Source organism: Oryzias latipes, chromosome 16, assembly GCF_053564925.1.
Source record: "Oryzias latipes strain Hd-rR chromosome 16, Olatipes_Hd-rR_3.1".
In the NCBI taxonomy this organism is placed as follows: Eukaryota; Metazoa; Chordata; class Actinopteri; order Beloniformes; family Adrianichthyidae; genus Oryzias; species Oryzias latipes.
The window spans coordinates 18,701,337-18,724,145 of NC_136252.1; the positions used below are offsets into that span (position 1 = coordinate 18,701,337).

The 22,809-nt window shown below is 36.2% G+C and overlaps 1 protein-coding gene across 1 annotated transcript; it reads right to left on the reverse strand.

Annotated features, from left to right (window-relative positions):
• Window positions 1-336: 336 nt before the first annotated feature.
• LOC110016646 (complement C4) lies at window positions 337-21,444 on the reverse strand. The gene is given in 42 exon segments (XM_023964535.2): window positions 337-813; window positions 975-1,110; window positions 1,220-1,303; window positions 1,382-1,486; window positions 2,199-2,288; window positions 2,372-2,474; window positions 2,563-2,637; window positions 2,942-3,032; window positions 3,581-3,749; window positions 3,815-3,905; window positions 3,973-4,032; window positions 4,123-4,281; window positions 4,360-4,553; window positions 4,729-4,891; window positions 5,042-5,137; window positions 5,243-5,435; window positions 5,555-5,633; window positions 6,814-7,020; window positions 7,094-7,183; window positions 7,277-7,328; window positions 7,410-7,625; window positions 7,717-7,856; window positions 7,946-8,016; window positions 8,163-8,277; window positions 8,363-8,575; window positions 8,670-8,741; window positions 9,421-9,541; window positions 9,643-9,786; window positions 11,721-11,819; window positions 11,821-11,913; window positions 11,997-12,161; window positions 12,236-12,388; window positions 12,476-12,588; window positions 16,959-17,100; window positions 17,219-17,351; window positions 19,959-20,046; window positions 20,144-20,226; window positions 20,301-20,389; window positions 20,488-20,558; window positions 20,656-20,845; window positions 20,923-21,115; window positions 21,314-21,444. Coding segments are annotated over 42 exon segments (5,166 nt in total). The 5' UTR covers window positions 21,397-21,444; the 3' UTR covers window positions 337-671.
• Window positions 21,445-22,809: the final 1,365 nt, after the last annotated feature.

Genomic DNA, 22,809 nt, shown 5'->3' on the forward strand with positions numbered 1-22,809 from the left:
CTGCATCACGTCCCATATTTGGCCACAGTTAACATAAGAAAACTTTTTTGAGAGGGAAATTTCATCTTTATGAGGCTGCAACTGCCCTTCAGAACGAGCACTGGGCTCAGTCCCCCCCCTCTCCATGCTCCTCAGCTTATATATGTCACGTAGGGAGGGGGTTAACGTTGACCAAAGCTATGGTGAGTACAGAAACCCCTCTCAGATCCTTCGCTGACCGTAAAAAAAAAAAAAAGTGTGGAGGGGGATGAAAAAAATAAATATATTCGACAGGAAAGCTAACTCAAGCAAAGCTGAATCACACCACTGGAAAAGACATGAATGAACAAATGCACATTTTTCAACAAGAAGCTTTAATGTTTTCTCATTGCTCTTTGAACATTTTTGGACAAGTCATATTTTGCAAAGAAGTCTGAATACACAAAGATATGAAGTGTTATGTAAACTGAAAATAAGCATGTGTAAAGAAAATAATGATCTTATGTGCTATTAAAACACTTAAAAATTACAAATATTTAAAGTCAGCCTGAAGCAATCATGAATAACGTCTGACTAAGTGAATATTATCATTTTATATTTGAAAACGCTGTTATAGCAGAGGCAAGCTAAATACTGGCATGTTAGCTGATTGGATTTGCTGTTACTGGATGACAGTTGAAGTTCAGACTGTTTCACTGAGTGCAGCCATTTATTTTGTACTCCTCAATAAATTCCTTAAACTGTTTACAGTTATTCTTGTTGAACGATTTTTGACAGTCCTCTGCAGAAGGCATTTTTTCAACCCAGGTGTCGGATTCCAGCAGGTACTGCATTCTAAAAAATGACAAGAAAATGTTGATGAAATATTTTTCACAATAGAGATGACATTTTGCAAAGAAAGTTCTGTTAGGCACTAAAATTTGTGTTTCATTATAATCTGTGATGTAATATTTGTTTTTTTATCACTGGATGGATGGATATCTGATCCCACTTACTTTCCATCTGTGTCCGTTGTGGAGCCATCTTTGCCCATGATAAGGTACTGATTTCCTACTTCCAGCTGGCCTTTGCACTGAAGCCTCTTGGCAAAGACTCGGACAGAGTTCTCCTTCTTAACGAGGAGATCTCCACCTAATGAGCAATAATGAGTCAAGATGTTAGAAATAAAAAGTCTGATATATGGACACAACTTCATTTTGGGGTCAATGCTCTAAACACTGAAGTCTCATAAGTTACTTACTCGATTTGAGGACATTAGCTATGTTAGCTTTGTACAACTCAAAGTTGCTCTTCAGGGAAACACTGTTGACAGTCACAATGTATGCTGCAATACAACAACAGTCCCTGAATACTGAGTATGCATTCAAGTCAATATATTACATTCTATCCATAAAGTACTGACCATAATCCACCACTGGATAGAAGCAAGCATGTTCAACACGGTCAATCTTTTTGATTTTTTTGGATCCATGTGATTTGAATCTTTCCTTTACCTTATAGCAGGGTCCTAAAAGCAATGAAGGAAAAAATGGGTATCAACAATCTATGAATTTGGTTAATGAAGCAGTTATAACCCTTTCTCCTAGAACTCTCCTCTCACACTTCAACTGGATCTTGCATGGACTAAATGATCATAGTCAGCATGAGTGTGAGGACTTTACCACAGAAGCTCTTTGTGGCTCTACAATGACACCCAAACCCAGTTTTCTATGTCCACACCAAGTCTCAATTCAGTGCAAATGAATGGTGACTAGTTCAGGTCATCATAAAAGATGAGTAGCCTCATCTCATAAACCTAAAGGCTTTGAGTGCTGAGTGAGAGCTAAGAACAGTAATCATCTGCAATGAAAGAAACACAAATCCTGAAAACTCAGCAGAAAAGCTTTGGAGAAATCAATCTGTATGTTTTCTTAGAGAATCTCCTGATTACTTTGAAGTTTTAATTGGCCCTGTTTTGTTAAAGAAAGTTCAACCTAAGTTTTAGGTTTTAGGTTTTAGGCTAAGTTTAGCTCCTATATACCTGGAATTAGAAAACACACATCAAGTATTGGATAATTGTTACAAATTCTGCTGATTTCCAACTTTAAAGTATCAAAAAAGGAGACAATTTCCAACAAATACCATAAAAGCAGTTACATTGGTGACCGGTACATCTAAAAATAAACAAAACCTTGATTTTAAAAGACTTAATGCATCAGTAGACATAGGTTTTAGCTTACTTTCTGCACACTGGCACACATCCTCTGAGCATATCTTGGATATCATCCTGTTTCTTTTTGGGGCAGAGTAAAATGTTCTACACTTTCTTTCTGAAAAATATAACACCAATTATTTTACATTAATTATACTTATAATTTGTTCTTGTTAATTTTTAACAGAAAGATCAGCTTACCTGGTTCGTAGTAATCATAAAACACAGCTTCAGCCGGCTGAAGAAGGCCAACTGGTACTAACTGTTCAGCATCAAATGCTATACATTCCTTCTTCTCAAAAAGCTATGGACAATATTTAAAGATAAACTTTTTTAGTAAATATAGAGAAAAATGCAAAAATAACTTTGACCTTTCTTGATTTAAAATGCACCTCATTGAAGTAGATCACCACTTTTCCATTGATGAGCTCATAATGGGTAATGTACTGTTCAGGTGGCCGCTTTAACTGAGATGAAAAATAATAAATTAATTGTTTAATGTAAACTGATATTGGCTTTTTGACTTTTTCTTTTCTTTTAAATACTTAAAGATTTAGTTGCCAAATTAAAAGCAGACAGAGGAAATAATGCCAAACTGTTTTTTTTATATTCTGTGTGTTCCACATTGCAATCTGCTTTTTAAAAAAGGTTGAAAAAGGTGTGATTGACATTATTGGTACATGAATGCAGACTTGGGAAGTAGAGATTAATACAACACATATTTTCCAACGATGAATAACAATAGTCAAAAGAAAGTTGAAAGAGGTAAACCTTTTCCAGGTCTTCCTTTTTAGCCTCAAATCCACTAAGTAGCGTGATGTCAGCAATGGACATCCCTGTAAGATTCCTGGTTGAGCTGTGACTGTTTCAGAAAATACAAATTAAATTAAACTCAAAACTATGGAAGTCATGAACGGCCTACCCAGCCCCCCCCCCCAATTGCTTGTGATAACAACGTAATTTTTTCATGATAATAACCTCTACCTTTTTGTTTTTTCTGTTCTTTTTTGTAATAAAAACATCTATCTCTTTATCACAGGAGAACAACGTTTTTTGTCTCATGATGACAAGACCACGAGATTGTCTTTCACAACAAGGCCCAGGATAAGTGAGCCAAGTAATCCATTATAAGTTGATCAGAGACATTTTCTCTGATGAACTGCTTCATTTTGCTGCGGATTGTACAAAAAAGAAAAAAAAAAGTATATTCTTCGTTATCTCGTTACATAAATATCTTGATGACATAACAACATTTGTTATCTTGTAATAACAACATCTACTAGCTCATTATTACAAAAAATGGGCAAAACAAAAAGGTAGGCAGTTCTCGACTTCTGTACAAAACTAAGCAGAAACACATTTGAGTAAACATTTCATAAGCAACAATCCTGATTCCGATATCCTACTAACCTGACACAGACTTTGTAGGTAACAACCTTGGCTGCATTCAGGTCGTTCTCATGATCTCTTCTGCCTCGTGTGTGAGAATCAAACCAATTATCTACCGATCGTGAAACTCGTGCGCTGTCTTTTTCCGTTTCCTCATAGTCTCCGTAGTCATAGTTCTCCAGGATCTCAGCTGCAAGGACAGATCTTACTGAATGGGTGGGGTGATTTGCTTTTCGTTAAAAGACAAAAGCTCACCGGTGTACTCCACCTTCCCCTCCACCGTGACACTGATAGAAACATCTGTACAGTCATCTTCAGGGTCCAACATATGGAAAGCTTTGACGGTCTACAAAAAGGATATTTATACAAAGTATTGTCATAAAATATTTAAATGAGAAATGAATCAAGCTTACTTTAAACTTGATGTCTCCTATTCCTTTCAGCTGCACAGTAATTATGTTCCCCGTTAGAGACTAAAACAAACGTTGTCAAGGGAAAAATGAATGTAACTTAGTCTGTATTTAGTTATTTATTAAGTGCATAAAGAATATTGTCTATGATACCTTCATTTCTGTTTCCACCTTCTCTTTATTGTCTTTCATAGTAAGCTGAACAACTTGATTCTTTCCCGTCACACTAAACTCTGCCTCTATGTTTGCCTCAGGGCATTCGCTCTTCTTCAGCTCGTACTCTGAAAGGGCCTCCAGGGCTAAGATGGTATCCTGTGGGTGACAAGAAACTGCATTTAAGATCTCTGAAATTATAGGTTTCCAATTAGTCTTAGCAACCATTATACTTACATGTGTTGCCCTAAAACCTCCATTATAATTTTCCTGCCTGATTAGCCAATGGGCTATTTTGTCTGCCCACTCCCTGTTTTCAACTTTCACTGCAGTTAGGAGAGCATATGCAGTCGTCTGTATCGTAATGCCATTTGCCCGTTTTTTATTAGCCATGTTGGGATCATCAGACCAGAAGTAGCCATCATTAGCAGCTAATCATTTAAAAACAAAGAAAACGTGTTGAATAATTGAACAAGTACACATAACACAAGTTTGTTTTTGTATCCCTGAATATTTGACTAAATCACAAACATATTGTGTTAAATGACAAACAATTGAGATATAATTTCTAAGCCTTCTTGTCTAAATGCCTTGGATTTCACATGCCTTCTTTCACCATTGATTGAAGTTTTTCCCATGCAGCCATGTGGTTTCTTTCCTCAGACGGGCAAGTTGAGAGGCAGTAGGAGGTGATGGCCATAGCATAAGGGTGTGTGATGTTTTCAAGTTGTAACTGAAGATACTCGATTGCTTTTGAAATGTTTGTTTTCTGTACAAAAGTAGAAATAAAAAAAACTTTTTTTAGTCAAAGTGATGCTGATTTAATAATGATATTGTCTCTTAGTTCCAAACAGCTTTTTCATTTTCAATAGATGCTGTGGTATTCTACAACAGTGTCCCTCTCATTTTTAAGTCTCACCACGTTAGTTTGGAGTTCATCTGACAGAAATTGAAGGGAACGGTTCAATGCAAGGGTGATAAAAGCTGTGATGGCAATGTCTTGGTTCGTCTCTGTCTGCGTCAAAACAGATATTTTATAAACTGTAGCTTTTTTATCTAATAAAAGCAACAACACATGATTATTACTTAAAAAATAGATCTTGAGAACACGTGAGGTTACCAAAGTGTATCTGTGTATCATAAGATGTTGATCATCAAATGTCCCATCACTATTCTGTAATGAAAGCAAAAACTCGACTGGTTCTGTGATTTCTTTCTGTGGAACGACTTTTAGAAGTTGAGAATTTGGTCCAACAGCAGTGCTCTGCCGCTCCGTTATCAGAGATAACATTTTGACCACAAGAGCAGTCACCCTGAAGAGGATAAAAGATGTTTATTTCAACTGCCATTTAACGCATCCTTTGAATGTTATTATTGCTTTTTGATGGAATAAAATTAATCACTCGATATGAAATAATGTAAATATGCTCACCAAGTACTGTATGGTGCATATTCCCATGGACTATAAGAACCAGTTCTCTCATTCTTAAACGTAAGAATTCTCATATACCCTGAAAGGGTATATCAGATAAAGATTACATTTAAAATGTGTCTTTCATTTGTAATCATAAAATATAGAACTATACCCCAAAAACCAAAACCTAAAGCAGAAGAATGAATAACTAAACAAAAGCAATAAAGAAATAGTTCAAATTCAGTATAAATTGTTTAAGGCAACATTTTTAGGAAACTAATCTGTTCTTTAATCTTCATTAGCACCTAAGTCTCCTCTACCTATCCCTGTTGACAATGTGATTTGTTTAAATACAGCTTTGCTAACAATATATCTTTGATTTTTTAGGCATAGTGGAGGAGGCATTTTTATATGAACCTTTCCCCAGGCTATTTTGCACAATCCTTTTTTTTTTTACTGTAAAGGTCAAATTCTTACAGATACACAGCTTGCAAGTTTTTTGCAGTTACAGCTCATAGCATATGCTAATCATTCTTTTCCCCCCTTTTTTTCCATCTTGTCATGGGATGATCATGGGAAAAGATTATTTGTAGTTAAAAGCTTCATACTAAACAATTAAACTAAAAAAGATAAAAATAATATTATTGTTTTTTTGTATTTGCTGCATTGTTAACATTTCTAACTTTTAGTCCCTCCGACACCAAAAATTGGTTAATGCTATATATGTGAGGAGTTGTACATTTAATACAGTATCTACACACATGTAGACACATGAAACCATACATTTTGTCCCAATTAATTCTTGTAACATCTATCTATCTATCTATCTATCTATCTATCTATCTATCTATCTATCTATCTATCTATCTATCTATCTATCTATCTATCTATCTATCTATCTATCTATCTATCTATCTATCTATCTATCTATCTATCTGTCTGTCTGTCTGTCTGTCTGTCTGTCTGTCTGTCTGTCTGTCTGTCTGTCTGTCTGTCTGTCTGTCTGTCTGTCTGTCTGTCTGTCTGTCTGTCTGTCTGTCTGTCTGTCTGTCTGTCTGTCTGTCTGTCTGTCTGTCTGTCTGTCTGTCTGTCTGTCTGTCTGTCTGTCTGTCTGTCTATCTATCTATCTATCTATCTTTCCGTAATTTAAGTGTTGTTAAACTTGAACATTCTACCTAATTAGGGCTATTTTTTATAGCATTTAGTTTTAAAAAAGTCGTTTTTAAGCTTACAGTACTGAAAGTAAAGACATTTGAAAGTTTGCTGTAAGTCTTTACCTTGTTCAATATGAGAGAGAGCCACATCTCTGGCACCTGGTTTAAGAGTAAACCACTGTTGGCTCAGGTCCAGATAGCGCATGGCTAAAACTGTTGGTGCAAGCGCGGACATCGTCTGTTCTAAGCATCCAAGGTATAGCCCGATCCGCTTGGAAACCTTTTCCGGATTAAGGAGATTACTGACTTGAGAAGTGCAAAATCCGTTCCCTGTGAATTGGATCATTTGTGGGGTCAGACTCTTGTGGTTCACAAAGACACATGCTCATATGACAATCCTCACCTTCCATTGAAATGAATATATTGGAGCTGGACTCAGGCACTGTGTTGTCTGGTAAAGTCCCATTAATGTATAGAGTCCTTGTGCTATTTCCTATTAAAACAAACACATTTCTCTACATAAAAAAATGTCAACACATCTATCTGCAAGAGTCAATTAGATGTCATCAAGAACAGTACAACTTGCCATCTAAATGAATCACTTGGGTTTCCTCCTGTCTATTTTCTGCTCCTTCAGTCTGTAAAGTAAAACATGTTTAGCTTTTGTTTTTCAGTACATAACAATAATAGATTAGGTGCATTGTGTCTTGACCTCTAACCTTCACCAGCAAACTTTTTTGCTGTGCATCAATCCCCAGTTCGCTGTCAATATCAAAGAGTCGTATTTTGATGGGTATGGAACCCGTTACCATGGGGACGGCAGAGAAAGAGACGGACTGCGATGAGTGTGGCTTCACAACAGTGGTCACAAAGGAACCTTGAGTCGCTGAAGCAGGAGAGCAAAGTCCTTCGGTTTGTTCCATGTGCACAGCCACCTGAAGATGTGTTAAAGGAAAATTTTAATGTTATGAATTTGACTTTGACTTTGGCAACAGCAATCTCCAGAGCAACATTAGTTGCCTCTACCTTTAGTTCTTTGTCATGGTAATTGTAGATAACAGGTGTCACAGACAGTTGCTCATATCTTTTCACTGAATATGGTAACCTCAGAGACACAAATGACCTCTTGAATGCTTTAATCTCCTGTGGTTTTACTACACATAAACCTGAAAAAGGATAGAATAGAAATATGGCGGACTTTCTAATAATAAGTTCTTGAATTTTAACATTAAAATGAGTCAAGAGTTGCTTTCACCAGATGTAGGAGAGAAGGTGACAACTTGAATTTCCCATGTGGTGATGGAATCAGGCAGGGCCAAATCGTATCTAAAAGGTTTTGATGAGTGTCAATCAAAAACTATTTCTTTGATTCATTTGGGTGCAAAAACTGTGGAAAATGCAGAACTCAGAGGAAAATATGCATGACACTAAACTGTATTTCTGTGGATGTTTAAAATTTAATTTTTTTTTACCTTTTTTTATTGTTCACTTCAAAGTCTGTGAATGCAAAGCTTGGTGGAAAATATCGGCGAATGTACTGATTAGTACTGTCCTTAAAGAACTCTTCAATGTCATTGTTGGTAGCACCTGGACATGTGCATCAAATGTACATTTTTACGCTACAAAATGAGTGTCTATATCAAGCTAATGACACAGAAGTTTAAAATCTTACTCCTGCCAAATCCACTTTGGCCTTCCCCCAATATCTTTCTCCGTCTCAGGATCTCGGTCTCTTTGCAGCATTTTTCAAAGGCAGCAGCACAGGCTTCACTGCCTCCCACCAATCTGACCCTTGCTGCTCTTTCTCTGCACGTTCGTTTCATGGGGATCAGAGAAAACGCCTGGGCACAACAGGATTGTAGTTCGGGATCCTTGTAACCTGATTCTGAAGGGGAATTAACCCTCAAAAAAGTTATCCATATGCAAAAAATAGCAGCCTATGTTTTCATAAAGAAAAGTGGCAATAGCAGAGATCTTACTCAAGGTGTTCATTTCCTGTTGAAGGTCGATGGAGCGTCTTGATCGTCCAGTTTGAAGACGACAGTCAGTCTCTGGATTGATGAGTAAAAGTCATTTTAGTGAACATAAAATACTTATGTGAGAAGTTTGGCTTCTGACAGTTTGCTAGTTTGTAAATGTAGATAACGTTTTTTCTTTTTAATTTGTAGCACGGCTCATAATTTAGTATTTTCAAATCCCACGTCAGTTACAATTTAGTTACATAAAACAATTTAGTAAAAAATAAAACGTAACAATGACCTTCCATGTCTTGCACTTTTGTGCTTGCTTCTTATGAACAAAACTTAACTACAGCCCGTGAAAGCTGTTAGTTTTAGGGCAAAGTCAATCTGGCACAACAAGGACACACCAGACAAACAGCAGCCAATGCCAGAGGCTGATAACGTTGTTCTCTCTCAAAGTCTGATGGCAGTAAACAAAATGAACATCAATGATTACAAAAGAAAGAGCAGGTTTTGCTTCAAGGCATTTACACTTAAAACTAAAAGCTAAATTTAAGCAAACACTAACAAAAGTGATGGTGTTTAGCACTTTTTCTCAGTTGAACTTATCAAAAATCAACAAGACCCCATAAAGCTCTAGATACATTTTGCCTGAGTCAGTATCCCCTAAAGAAGTGCCAGGGCTAAAATGTATGTGCATTTTTCTAAATTATGATGTAGATAAGAAAAACATCAAGCATTTAAATCATTAAAATGTATTATGCCATACTTCTCCATTCTTCCATGGACTGAGAAAAAAAAGCGAGGCCAGCTTCATCGAGTATGGATTTTGAGTCTTTTCCTCCGCCATACGTGCAACCAAGGTCATGGGACTCCATCGTGGCAAACACCTAAGATTTAAGAAGAAAGCCTTAGCTTGAATATCTGTCTTTCATAATTGCCAATGTTTTAATAAAGATTAAAAACAAAAAACATTGTGCAAAGCCATAACCTGTTGGGCAGTGAGTTTATTATCAGCGTTCAGAGCATAGATCGCCTTATCCACAGACAGTAAAGCCACTTGAGCTGTCTGACCATGCAGGTCAAAATCCAGGTAAGTTATGGTTCCAGGCATAGTTTGTTGTTCTGTCTGTACCTGAAATCAGGTTAAACTGTTAACACCTTTTTTACAGCTAATTTAGTATAAGGCTGGTAAACTGGAGTCCTAAAATTGCACAGATACGTATGTGCAATTTGGGCTGCTAAATGTGAAAGTATGAAAAAAATTTTAGCTGACCATTTACTCAGATTTAGTCAACTTTTCTAATATTTGTTGTGTTTTATTACCTTTACGCTAGAATATAATTTACTCTAAACAGGGGGACTAAAAATGAATGGATTAATTGATTTCTATTCCTATAATTCAACCAGATACAGATTTATCTGTATGAGGCAAGTTGTTAATCGAATAAAATCAAATCAAATTGAATCGAATCAACCTAAATCAAAATTAATATTTTAAAATTAGATATATCAATAATCCATATTGGAAACACCATTTGGATTGAGACATGGTCAGTTTATTTTACTATAACATATAAACAACCAAGTGCATCACAGTGGACGACACGTGATGGCAGCATAAAATGATCAGTCGATCATTCCAGTCCAATGTGTGGAAACAAATTGAATTTTGTAAAGACATATGACCATACAGTGTGGTAGAATGTTCTATGATGCAGTGGGTAACCTCTGATTGGAAGATTGAACGTTAAGGCCCGTACACACCGGGACGAATTTCGCGCGCGATATTCGCTGACGTTTAACGCCTCGTGACTAAACAAAGGGCACCAATGTGAGTGTGCACACCGACGCGAAAAACGCCACGTGTCAAAGCGTCATTTTAAAAAAAACGCCTCCGGTTCGTTTTTTTGGTTTGACGCGCTGCGTCAAAAACTATACGACCAATGAGAATGGCGCTTTTGCACACGAGTCTGAAGCTTCTGAAGTTACCGTAAAACACAACTTGGGGGCACTCAAACACAGAACTGCCTTTCTGAGCACACATACCAGCGAAGAAGATAGACGCCAAGTAGCATCTACACTGCCGCGAAGAAATAATGACGGACATTCTAAAATATCCCCGAAAACGCTCATGATACATTTTCAGCTCTTGTACCAGTCGATAAAACTCCCCATGTTCTTTTCTTCTCGTAACTATGGGATGTACCCAAAATCGGCGTCTTTTCCGGTGTCTTTCATCATTCAACAGAACAATAATTTCTTCATCGCTGGAACTGGAGCTACTGGTGCTTGAAATATTCATGTTTTCTTTGTATGATTCTGACAAGCGTGTAAATACTTGCTCTCTTCTTCTGAGTGGAAAGCGACTTTAAGAAGCGTAAAGTTGCGCAGCGCCACCTTGTGTACAGGGGTATTTCTGTTTTACATTAAGCGCCATCTAATGTCAGGGAATGAAATTGCATGTTCACTCGGCTCATCGTCAGCGAAAATCGCCTGAGTGTGAACACAAAAAACGTGTTGAAAAACGCTGGCGGAAAACGGCTGGCGAATATTCGTCCCGGTGGGCCTTAAGATTTCCGCCTTGCCTGCCCACATGTCAAAGTGTCCTTTGTCAAGACACTGAACCCGACCTTGCCTCTGGTTGGCACCAATGTTCATCAGCAGAGCTGCTATGTTTGTGTCATTTAAAAGGCCTATATTATGCTTTTCTAGCATAAAAGCAACAAAAAACGTAGCAAATATAAAAAAAGTTGGCTAAACTTGACAAGTGTCAGGTAATTTTTATTAGCTAAACTTTTGCATTTGATGCATTCTCAGACTAACTGACTTTAAAATACTTTACACGATTAAATAATTGAATTTGTCAAAGTTCTTTTTAGAATGCATTAATTTTAAGTCAGTTTCTGAAGTTTAAAAGTGATTTGATAACAGAAGCAGACCCAAAAAGATGATTAAAAATGTAGTAAAAAATAATTTCAGATATAAGGCAGAAGTAAATTATTTTCTGGAAAGTTTTGGCTTTTTACTATCCCGCTGAGCACACCCTTAACTCTCATATTTACCCACCTTGACGTCTATCTCGCATTCATCTTTGACATTCACCAAGATGGAGTCTGCTATGATGTCTCCATTTTCATTGTAATAGTAACCAACCAGACGAAATAATTGGAACCATGGCAGCCGTTATCTGCAGTATTGTTGGAACTGATACACCAAGTGGAACAACCCCGGTGCTTATGATGTTCCCACGACTTAATATCTGTATGACATGTGATTTAACGTTAGTAACCTTGAAAACATGTTTCCACTTCATTATACAATTTTTAGTCATCTATTTCTCACCATGTAATAGATGTTGCCATCTACTGCAGCATTAAGTGTGTTGAATGTCACCTTGAAATGTTCCCTTACATAGTAGACCTTATTGGTATAAGTGATATAGAGATAATTATCTCTTCGGGAAGAACGGTGTATTATTTTATTTTCCAGCTGACCATCTGCTGTCACCTAAAGTAGGAGTAGATAGATTAGCATTGAATCAAAAAAATTTGTTACCTTTTCCCAACATCCAGGATACTTACTTTAAACATAACCCGCTGTGAATTTTTTAAGCTAAAAGGGGCGATCACTGTTCCGTCCTCATCAGTGGTCAATTCCATGGACTCCCCATCCCTGACTTCAATCTTAACTGGCACATTAGGAGCTGGGGAACCATCTGGGAAGCTTACATCCACCTATAGTTGCAGCAAAAAACTGTATTTTTGTTTGGTCTCTCACAAACATGTGCTCCCATTTATTTTTTCGTTTTGTATCCTACGTACCACCACATCGAGTGGATATCCATAAACAAAGTGAGAGCGAGTTCGGGAAAAATCCACACTGTATTTTTTGAAGAAGACGGGGAGGTAAACTTTTGCTTCCTGAATTTCACCACCTAACAAAAAAAAGGCAAAGCAAACTTAAACCTTGGAGAAACTGCATAGATTTTCAATAGCAATGACAATTCAGAGAATAAACAGTAAGAATTACACATATATATATATATATATAAATATATATATACATATATACATACATACATACATACATACATACATACATACATACATACATACATACATACATATATATATATATATATATATATATATATATATATATATATATATATATATATATATATATATATATATATATATATATATATATATATATATATCGATTCCTCACAGGAGGGGGCTCTCTCCCAGAAGGAACAATAGCAGACATCGAGGACAGTTATAAGTACCTTGAAACTCTGCAGGCAAATGGCAACCTGGAGCAGGCAACAAGAAAAGCTGCAACAGCTAAATACCTCCAACGAGTAAGGCAAGTCCTGAGAAGTCAGCTCAATGGCAAAAATAAGACCCAGGCAATAAACAGCTACGCACCGCCAGTTATCAGATACCCTGCTGGAATAAAAAGATGGCCAAAGGAAGAGATACAGACCATGGATGTTAAAACTTGAAGGCTCCTCACCATGCATGGAGGGTTCCATCCCAAATCCAGCACCCTGAGACTGTATGCTAGCCGCAAGGAAGGAGGCCGAGGACTAGTGACCGTGGAAGCCACTATCCAGAATGAAACATCCAAGATGCATGAATACGTCAAGCTCAAGACCCTAACTGACAGTGTGCTCAGTGAATGTCTCAGGCAATAGAGAGCAGAGCATACAGTGCTGGAGGACAGTTCCTAATGGGAGGACAAACCCCTGCATGGGATGTACCACTGGACCATAACTGAAGTGATATCAAGAAGTCCTACCAATGGCTAGAAAGGGCTGGCCTACAGGACAGTACTGAAGCGCTCATCCTGGTAGCTCAGGAACAAGCCCTGAGCACCAGAGCCATAGAGGCTCAGATCTACCACACCAGACAAGACCCAAGGTGTAGGCTGTGCAAAGAGGCGCCTGAAACAATTCAGCATACAACTGCAGGGTGTAAGATGCTGGCAGGGAAAGCATACATGGAGCGCCACAATCAAGTGGCTGGAATAATATACAGGAACATGTGTGCAGAATATGAACTGGAAACCCAAAGGTCAAAATGGGAAACTCCTCCGAAGGTCATGGAGACTGAAAGGGCAAAGATCCTGTGGGACTTCCAGATCCAGACTGATAGAATGGTAATGGCGAACCAACCAGACATTGTAGTGGTGGATAAAAAACAGAGGAAAGCTGTGTGGTGGATGTGGCAGTGCCAAGCAATGGGAACATCAGGAAGAAGGAACATGAGAAACTGGAGAAATACCAGGGACTCAGAGAAGAACTGGAGAAAGCATGGAAAGTGAAGGTGACAGTGGTGCCTGTGGTAATTGGAGCACTCGGGGCAGTAACACCCAAGCTGGAGGAGTGGCTACAACAGATACCTGGAAAGACCTCAGACCTCTTAGTCCAGGAAAGCGCAGTGCTAGGAACAGCTAAGATACTGCGCAGGACCCTGAAACTCCTAGGCCTCTGGTAGAGGACCCGAGCTTGTAGGAGAAACCACCCGCGGAGGGTGAGAGGGGCTTTTTTTTTTTAAATATATATAGCTATCCAGCCACCAATATATATATAAATATAAATATAAATATATATATATATATATATATATATATATATATATATATATATATATATATATATATATATATATATATATATATATATATATATATATATATATATATATTATATATATATATATATATATATATATATATATATATATATTTTTTTTTAAGTGGCTGGATAGCTTTTTTAAGTGCAGGACTGGCACATGGGAAATCAGGGTTTTATTCCTATGTGGTGTGATGAGCTTAATCCAGTGTGGGTCCTTATGCAAAACCCTTCATGCTAATACCTAACTGTGTAGCCACAAGGGGGCCCTGGTCTAGGTACCCGGTCCCCAGCCCAGGAAAAAATACAAGGCTGTGTATGGAAGGGCATCTGCCTAAAAAATCTCTTCCAAACCAAAATGGATTAAGCAGTGAAAGCTGATACGCTGTGGCAACCCCTAAAGCAGTGGTTCCCAAACTGGGGGGGGGGGCCCTAGGGGGGGCGTGGAGGTATTGCAGGAGGGGCGGGGTGGAGTTTTTTTTCCATACTTTATTGACAAACAACATAATACAACAACAATGTGAATGTCTCAGGGGGAATTGAAATGTGTACATATTGCAGAAAAATATAAGAAATAAAACCAAAAGTATATAAATATATACACATACATATACAACATAAGAAAAAAAATTATTACTTCAAAAATCTTTGGGGTTTAATAAATTTTAAATCTTTCAAAAATTAAATTAGTTCGAATTGCTTTTTGGTTTTGCAGATGTTTGATAATGGTACAGTACTGATTTATTTCACTCAAAAACTGCTGGAATTTAGGTTTGGAGTTTGACCATTTTTTTTTACGGATATGGAATTTTGCCAATAATAAAAACAATTGTGTGATGAAGATACAATCTTTGTCTACTTTGACATTAAGGTAACCCAGAATAATGTCTTTATCTAAAAATGTAACAGTTTGTTTAGTTATATTTCCAATATAGTTTCCCACTTCAATTCAAAACTTATTTGTATGTCTACAGTCCACAAACAGATGATAAATAGTTTCCTCCTGAGTTCCACAGAATGAACAAAACAGGTCCATGTCCACAAAAAATCTACTCAAAGTTTTGGTAGGATATATACACTGCAATATTTTGAAGGACACCTCTTTTATTTTGTTATTTAGACAGTATTTATTGCTAATAGTCCAAGCTTAAGTCCATTTTATGTCCACAAATTTGGATTCCCAATAAAACCTCCCAGCAGGTAAGGTTGTGGTATGTAAAATATTTCTTATTTGCTTATTGGAAACTGAATTAACACAAATATCCACATTGTCCCAAAAATTGTCTGGGTTCTTAATTGACTTATGTTATAAATCCCTTTAAACAGTTGAAGTAGACTGGTTGGAACGGAATCTAACACTATTGCATATTCTCTGGGTGGAACAGGAATACCGAATTTTAAAAGAAATTCTTCATACGTCAGAAGATGTCCATGAGAATTGAAAAGTTGTCTGATTAAAACAATATCATTATCATACCATCTAGGAAAGAAGTGATTTATTCTTGTATTGTACATTACTGTTATTCCAAATAAAACAAGTTGTTGGAGAAAAATTATGTTTATAAAGGAGTTTCCAGGCCAGCAGGGCTTCTTTGTAAAAGTTTGAAAGTTTTGAGGGTAATTTTTCAATTTTACAATTACATTTTAGCAAGAATTTAATGCCTCCCAGTGTGTCAAATATATATTTGGGAAATGCATTCCAGATATTGTCTTCCTCTTTTAATAACTGACTTAACAACTTTATTTTAAAAGAGTTGTTTAAAGTTTCAAAGGTTAATACATCCATGCCACCATGTTTTCTGGTGTTACACAAAACATTTTTCCTTAAGTAATGACATTTTTTCCTCCAAATAAAATCAAATAATGTTTTGTTTAACAGGTTACAGATGTGTTTTGGCATTTCTAAAGACAGAGACACATAGACAGATCTAGAGATTCCTTCAGCTTTAGATAACAGAATTCTACCGTTCAGAGAAAGATTTCTCATTAACCACATGATATAAGGCGCGGTGGAGTTTAGAAACAAAGGATTTGAATGTTTGTGTCAGTGTGGGGGGGCTCGAAAATATTCTAATCTTCAGAAAGGGGGGCCCTGCAGAAAAAGTTTGGGAACCACTGCCCTAAAGGGATATGCCAAAAGAACCAATTATTATATTTTTTTCTAATTAATTAGCCTCAATTTCTGAATCAAAGTTTGCTGATATATTTTTATATATTTGTCTGATATATTAAGTTATTATAAAGAATTAAAAATTAATGGGTAAGCAGCATATTCAAAATTAGAAGAAAATACTTTCAAAACTTTAAGCATCAGTCGGTAGTTTAATCAGTGACGGAGCTAGAACATTTCAAATGAGGGGGTGGGAGTGAAAGCAAAATACTTTGGAAAGGTGGTAAAGGGGAACAGCATAGAGGAAGGGCATTACAAAATAAAGGGATCAAAACTTCTTTACTGTCTTTTTCCTTTAGCTGAGGTGTCATTACTAATGCTTAAAGAAGCTTGTATTGATTAGTTCTTAATCTGTGGCAACAATGATGACTCAAATATTGGGGGGGCAAAGATTTCAGGGGGAAGCTATCCCCCTTGACTCCCTGTAGCTCCGCCCCTGAGTTAAATTAATAGTCAGAAGTGATCTTGTATTATATTGTGACAGTGTGCCACTTACTTTGAACATTGGTAACAAAGACTCCCACAAAGAGCTGCAGTTTCTTTTCTACTAATTTCGAAAGGGTGAGGTTCAGCTTTTCCTGAAGTTTTGAATTTATTCTTTCCAGGGAAAGACTAACCTCTGCACTTCCATTGTGGACCTGTAAAATTTTGATATAACATAAAAGTGCAATAAAATAGCAAAGAGCAAAACAAGCAACATTAGTGCCAAACTAAATAAAAACATTAAAGGTAAATACCATTTTTAAACTTTCTTACCGAATTTGCCTGTTCAAGTCCTTTGATCAAACGAGGTGTTATTTCTTCGTTGTTGGTTTCTCCTTTGCCCTTCTTCTGTACTACTCCAAATTGGCAGTGGTATGCACCTTTAACTGTCTCTCCATATGAATACCTGGAAAAAGGAAGCTCAACCAGTTTAAAACCAAGGAGAATTAGAAAAAAGTTCTAAAATGCACCTTAACATGGTGTAACCAATAGGCTAGAGTCGCTACGCTAATGCGTACGTAAAGTTGGATGCCATATTGTATAGGTCGAGATGCTGGCTTACTGATATGCAACAAATGCACAGATCTGGAAAAACAAGAATATGAATTTCCACAAGTAAACCAAATCTGTTGGCTAACAAAGGAGAACTTTTAAAAAATGTTTTAGGAAGATCTGAATGAGTTAACTGTCAGAATAGTAAAGGAGGGTCTAAGGGCAGGGATGCCCATTTTAGCTTTGTGTATTTAGTTTAGCAATCTGTATTTCAGTGTATTATATAACTGATTTCAGGTTTTGTACAATTAGCCCGTTGAGACAACTGTGTAAAACTGAGTTGAATTAAATTGAATATGGTGTTGCTCTTTACGTGTCTTGGATAATGGTAGTGGGCCAGCATAGCATCTCTGGCAAAAATACCTCATTGGGTGTAACTGTATTAGAAGTAATTAATTATCAACATACTTTGTATTTTAAAACAGTTAATAGTAATTTAAAAAAATGAACATTTTTGAGATTTCTAGGAAGTAACCATTTTGAAATAACCAGGAAAAGTCCTTCTACTGCCCCTGGTGGAATGATAATGAACTACAGGGCAGAAAACATGGACCTATACAATAGGTTAAAGGAAAGTTTGGATCAAACTAATGAGATAGGGGTATGGAAGTGATTCTGTAGCATAATTAAAAATAAAACTCAAAACCAGAAATGCTTTTTCATTCTCAAAATGAAGCTGCATCAAATGTATGGAAGCAATTCTGTAAGATAATTAAAAACAAAAGTCAAAACCAGAAATGTTTTTTTTTTAATTTTCAAAATGAAGCTGCATTTTTGACTCAAAATGAAAATGAAAAAGCAGTCCACCAAAATGTTTTTTCATTCTCTTCTTCAACACTGCTTATTCTGAGTCACTTAATTAAAATGATAAAGAAAATGGTATTTGACATTCCATTTTCAAAATGTTCTCTGGTAAATTTGTAGCATAATTCATTTAGAAATGTCTAATTTGACAATTGAAATGGATTAACCGAAATGCTTTTTCATTTTCAAAATGAAGCTTTATCAAATGACTCAAAATGAAAGTGAAACATCAATACTTCAAAATGCGTTTTCATTTTATACTTTAAAACGACTTATTCTGTGTCATACTTAAAACGAAAATGCAAAGAGAGGATTGCATTTTCATTTTAACATCCACCCTGCGAACATTGTCGCATTATTCATTTCGAAAAAGCATTTCAAGCGGGGAGGCGGGCGCTTTTCAGTCGCCGCTGCTTTATTTTACTGGTGTGTGTTTTTAACCAGCCCTGTTACTCCCATAACGCTGCCGCGACACAAGCGGAAGGACAGTTGTTCCTTTTCACCCCTCCATGCACTGCTGCTACTTGCTCATTCTTAAACACGTACAACAGTGTGGCAAGCCAGGCGTTGGCCCCACCTTTAGCCCCTAAGACTCATGGGAAATGGGGGATCGCGGATGTAAATTTCCTCATCATAACTGAGGGATGTAATGTTGATTACATGGTTACTGTTTGTAATTTTATGTACGATACTTAGATTGTCAATAAGTAAAAAAAATAAAAAAAAATAAAACCATAACTGAGAAACTTGTGAACAGAATAGAATTCCATGCTATTTGGCAGATGTGGGTGTACTCAAATACATGAGCCTCAGGCAAGGCTGACCCCTGCCACAGTGTGCCCTGAGATTCACTTATCCTAGGAATCAGGACGTGATTTGTCAGGATGATCATGTTGCCTAATACATGCGGCTTGTACTCTGATGCGGCTTGTGTATGTACAAAAGTAGTTAAATACGTTAAAATGGGTGGGTGCGGCTTGTAATCGGGTGCGCTGTATGGTCCGGAATTTACGGTAAGTGACAGAATAAGCAGTGTTGAAGAAGAGAATGAAAAAACATTTTGGTGGATTGCTTTTTCATTTTAATTTTTAGTCAAAAAATGCAGCTTCATTTTTAATTTTGTGTCTGGTTTATTTTTGCTGTTCTTACAATGCTTCTTGGTGGCAATGAATAAATCTGCATGTCTTATGTCTCATAATACAATCCAACACCGTATTGGTGTTGGAGAGAACATTTGGCAAACTTTTTTATGGGTGCGACCCACATGCTCAGCTTTAATGCTCATCCCACAATTGCCTGCTCCTTACAAATGTGAACAATGTGTATTATTATCAAGCAGCAGTTGTTACAACAAAAACACAATTTACCAGACACACTTTTGCTTTCTTTTTGTGCTAATTATGCTTTTCTGGAAGGATGAAGGAGTTTGGTAAATTTGAACAATGATAGTAATTCAAATCTTTGTAATAAATATACAATTCTATGACTGAGAGCACAAAACAGCATAACCGTCATGACAATAGTTTTGTTAGTTTTACTCCCATGATATTATTTCTAAAACTTTGAATTAATTTTAAAGAAAACCTAAATAATTAGCATAAAATGTGAATTCTGAGGATTGGTAAGGAGACAAATTAGTTCATTGGTTAAAACTTACATTGCTGAGATGGTAAAGTTCAGATGTTCATCAGTCAACAAAATGTACTTCTTCTCTAATGAAATGTTCACATCAAAACTTGGCATGACTAGGAAGAGTAAAATGTGTTAAAAGACACAAAAAACAGAAATATTAGATTTTATTGAGGAAATTTTTTTAACTGTTGACGTTATTCTAATCCTTACCAAACTGTTCCACTTTGAACTCTCGCTCAGCTGCTTTGCCTTCATCATTTTCATAATGTGCTGTAACCTTCCATGTACCCATTCTTTAAACACAAAACATGTGTCAGCGCTACTTTTTAGTTATGTTTGAGATAGATGCAAATATGTTTGAACATACTTAGAGACACTAGGAATGGAGAATGCGTCCCTGTAAATGCCTCCTTTTTCAAACCGTAAGGACTTTAGAATTCTGTTCCCAGCAGCGTTCTGTTTTAAGACAATAATGCAGATAAATTCTGATTACAAAATATTTTCTGGGGTCCCTTAAAGCAACATTTCACAAATAAGAAAAATTGTTGACTTGCATAGATTGAAATGACGATCGGTTCATTGTAGGGTCTAAAACTGTGGTCAAGTGTAAATATCCTGTATTTTACTAAAGACAAAAAACAAAGCAAAAAATGTAATTTTTAAATGAAATTAAGGACATTCTTGAAATTGCATTGATATAAAGGAGATAGTTTAGTATTTACCTTTCTGTGTTGGGTTGTAGATCGGCTGATCAGTCTGAATAAAAATGTATCCTCTTTGTTCTGAAACCAGGACTTTTGTTGTCTTTCTTTGAGGACCTTTCCCATCAACTTGACTTTGTGCCAGTAGGTTAAGGTATGGTGGAGAGTGTTTTTGGTTTTTTGGAAGGGCCAACCACCTCTCACTGTTTATCTGTCAAAACACAAATCAGGACTTTCATTTCAACCTTGTCTTAAGGTCTTGGTTTTTGCACAAGAATGTGCTCATACCATCAGCTCAACCAGTTTGGGCTCCTTGTTTCCAGTGCAGCCAACATGTGCCGTGTTTGAAAAAATACCAAGTTGTTCATGCTCCAGCCAGAGATTTACCGGTACACAGTCTTGGCCATTTTCTCCTTCAATTTGGACAAAGACCTTCTCTTTAACACCCACGTGAAATATGGTTGGGGCTGAAATAAAAAATCTACACACAGGCAGAAACACAAATCAAAAATAATTTTTTACTTTTTCATTTATTCTGCATCCATTCATTTAATTGTGCTTATATATTTATAAATTTGCCAAGCAATTTATTTAGTCTTGCAACATTGGGTTCAAAATACTAAATATAATGACAACAAGTTAAAATATATTTACACATGATTTGACTAGTAGTCATTACCTGTCTTGCGTTGAAAGGGTCACTTTCAAGAGCAGGAGCAGACTTAAAACAGTGCAGCCCTTCATTGTGCAGCTGCTTTGCATGCTCTGACAGGAACCTTGGAATAACTGGTGTTTTATGTGTACTCAACCCATTTATTACTCAATCACTTCATCTTACTATTCACCCATCCCACCCCCCTACTTTGATTCTTCTGCTAAGACAACATCAATGTCTACTCTAATGGTGTTTGGAGTTTATACAGAACTAATTAGATTATCTAGATTACATGCAAAAAATACTTGTTTGCTCCTCAGAAACAACAGTTTTTCATACAAAGAGGGGGACAAACCTACTTATAATAAAGGTTTTGCAGATCAGACCAAAACAGATCACACCAAAATCAAAGTGCAGATTGATCTATGGCCCATTAGGCCTATGAAATGTGCATTATGCTTGGCTAAAAGCACTGAAAAAGTTGCTTTTTGTTTTCCTGATGTATAACCCTCTTCTCATTGGTCACTGCAAAAACCAAAGTTCCCCCAACTCATGTGATTTACAAGAAATCGAGTGGTGTTTTTATGTTTGACTTAGTGTGAGTTTTGTATAAACAGCACTTTTTTGATAAGACCAAAGTTCAGCTGGAGCTCGCAGCTTTTTATTTACTTGTGATTTTAGCTCAGCAACTTGCTGCTTTTTAACAAACATATTTTTCATTTTGAAAACAAAACAGTTAAATCAAATAATATCTTTTTTTGTTGTTTTCTAATAAACTCCTATAATCTGCAAATCGGAAAGTGTTTTCAGGCTTTTTTAACTTTTACTTTTCTTTTAAACTCACTTTTTTAAAAACCTTTCCTTGTCTTCATTATAAAATCATTACTTGACAACTTTGCAAAAAAAATCAAACTGCAATGTATATGAACAACTCTGAACGTTATTAAAAATCAGAGTATAATGTTTTTTTCTCTACTTAATAAAATTGTCAATGAAACAGAAAAGATATTTGAGCCTTTTTTTGAAGAGCACAATAAAAAAAAATAGAGGACATAATGACAAAACACATCTTCAAAGTTTTACAAAACTTGTGAAAACAGGCAACATTAAATAATCTTTCAGTGTCTTTTTATGCAAATAACTGTTACCCCAATGAAGGAAATATTCAATTCTATCATATAAAAGACTTTATTCTTGAGAAATATTGGAAAACTTTTAAACCATGAAGATTTTATTTTTATTTTTTCAACCTCTCTGAAGTCCTTACCTTTGCAGGATTCTTTATAGTTGAAATTCACTTCAATTTCTTTCCCAATAAGTCTTTGATATAAATAAAATGAACATTAATAGTTGAATACAAAAGTGGAACTGCAATGACAGAAAAATGCTTGCATTGTTTTTTACTTCTGAGTCATGCTGGTCTCACTACAATGCCTCTTTTAATATTTATTTCCATGAAGCAATAAAATGAATGAATACACTTCAGCTGAAGTCATGAAATAAATATTTACCCTTTAAAT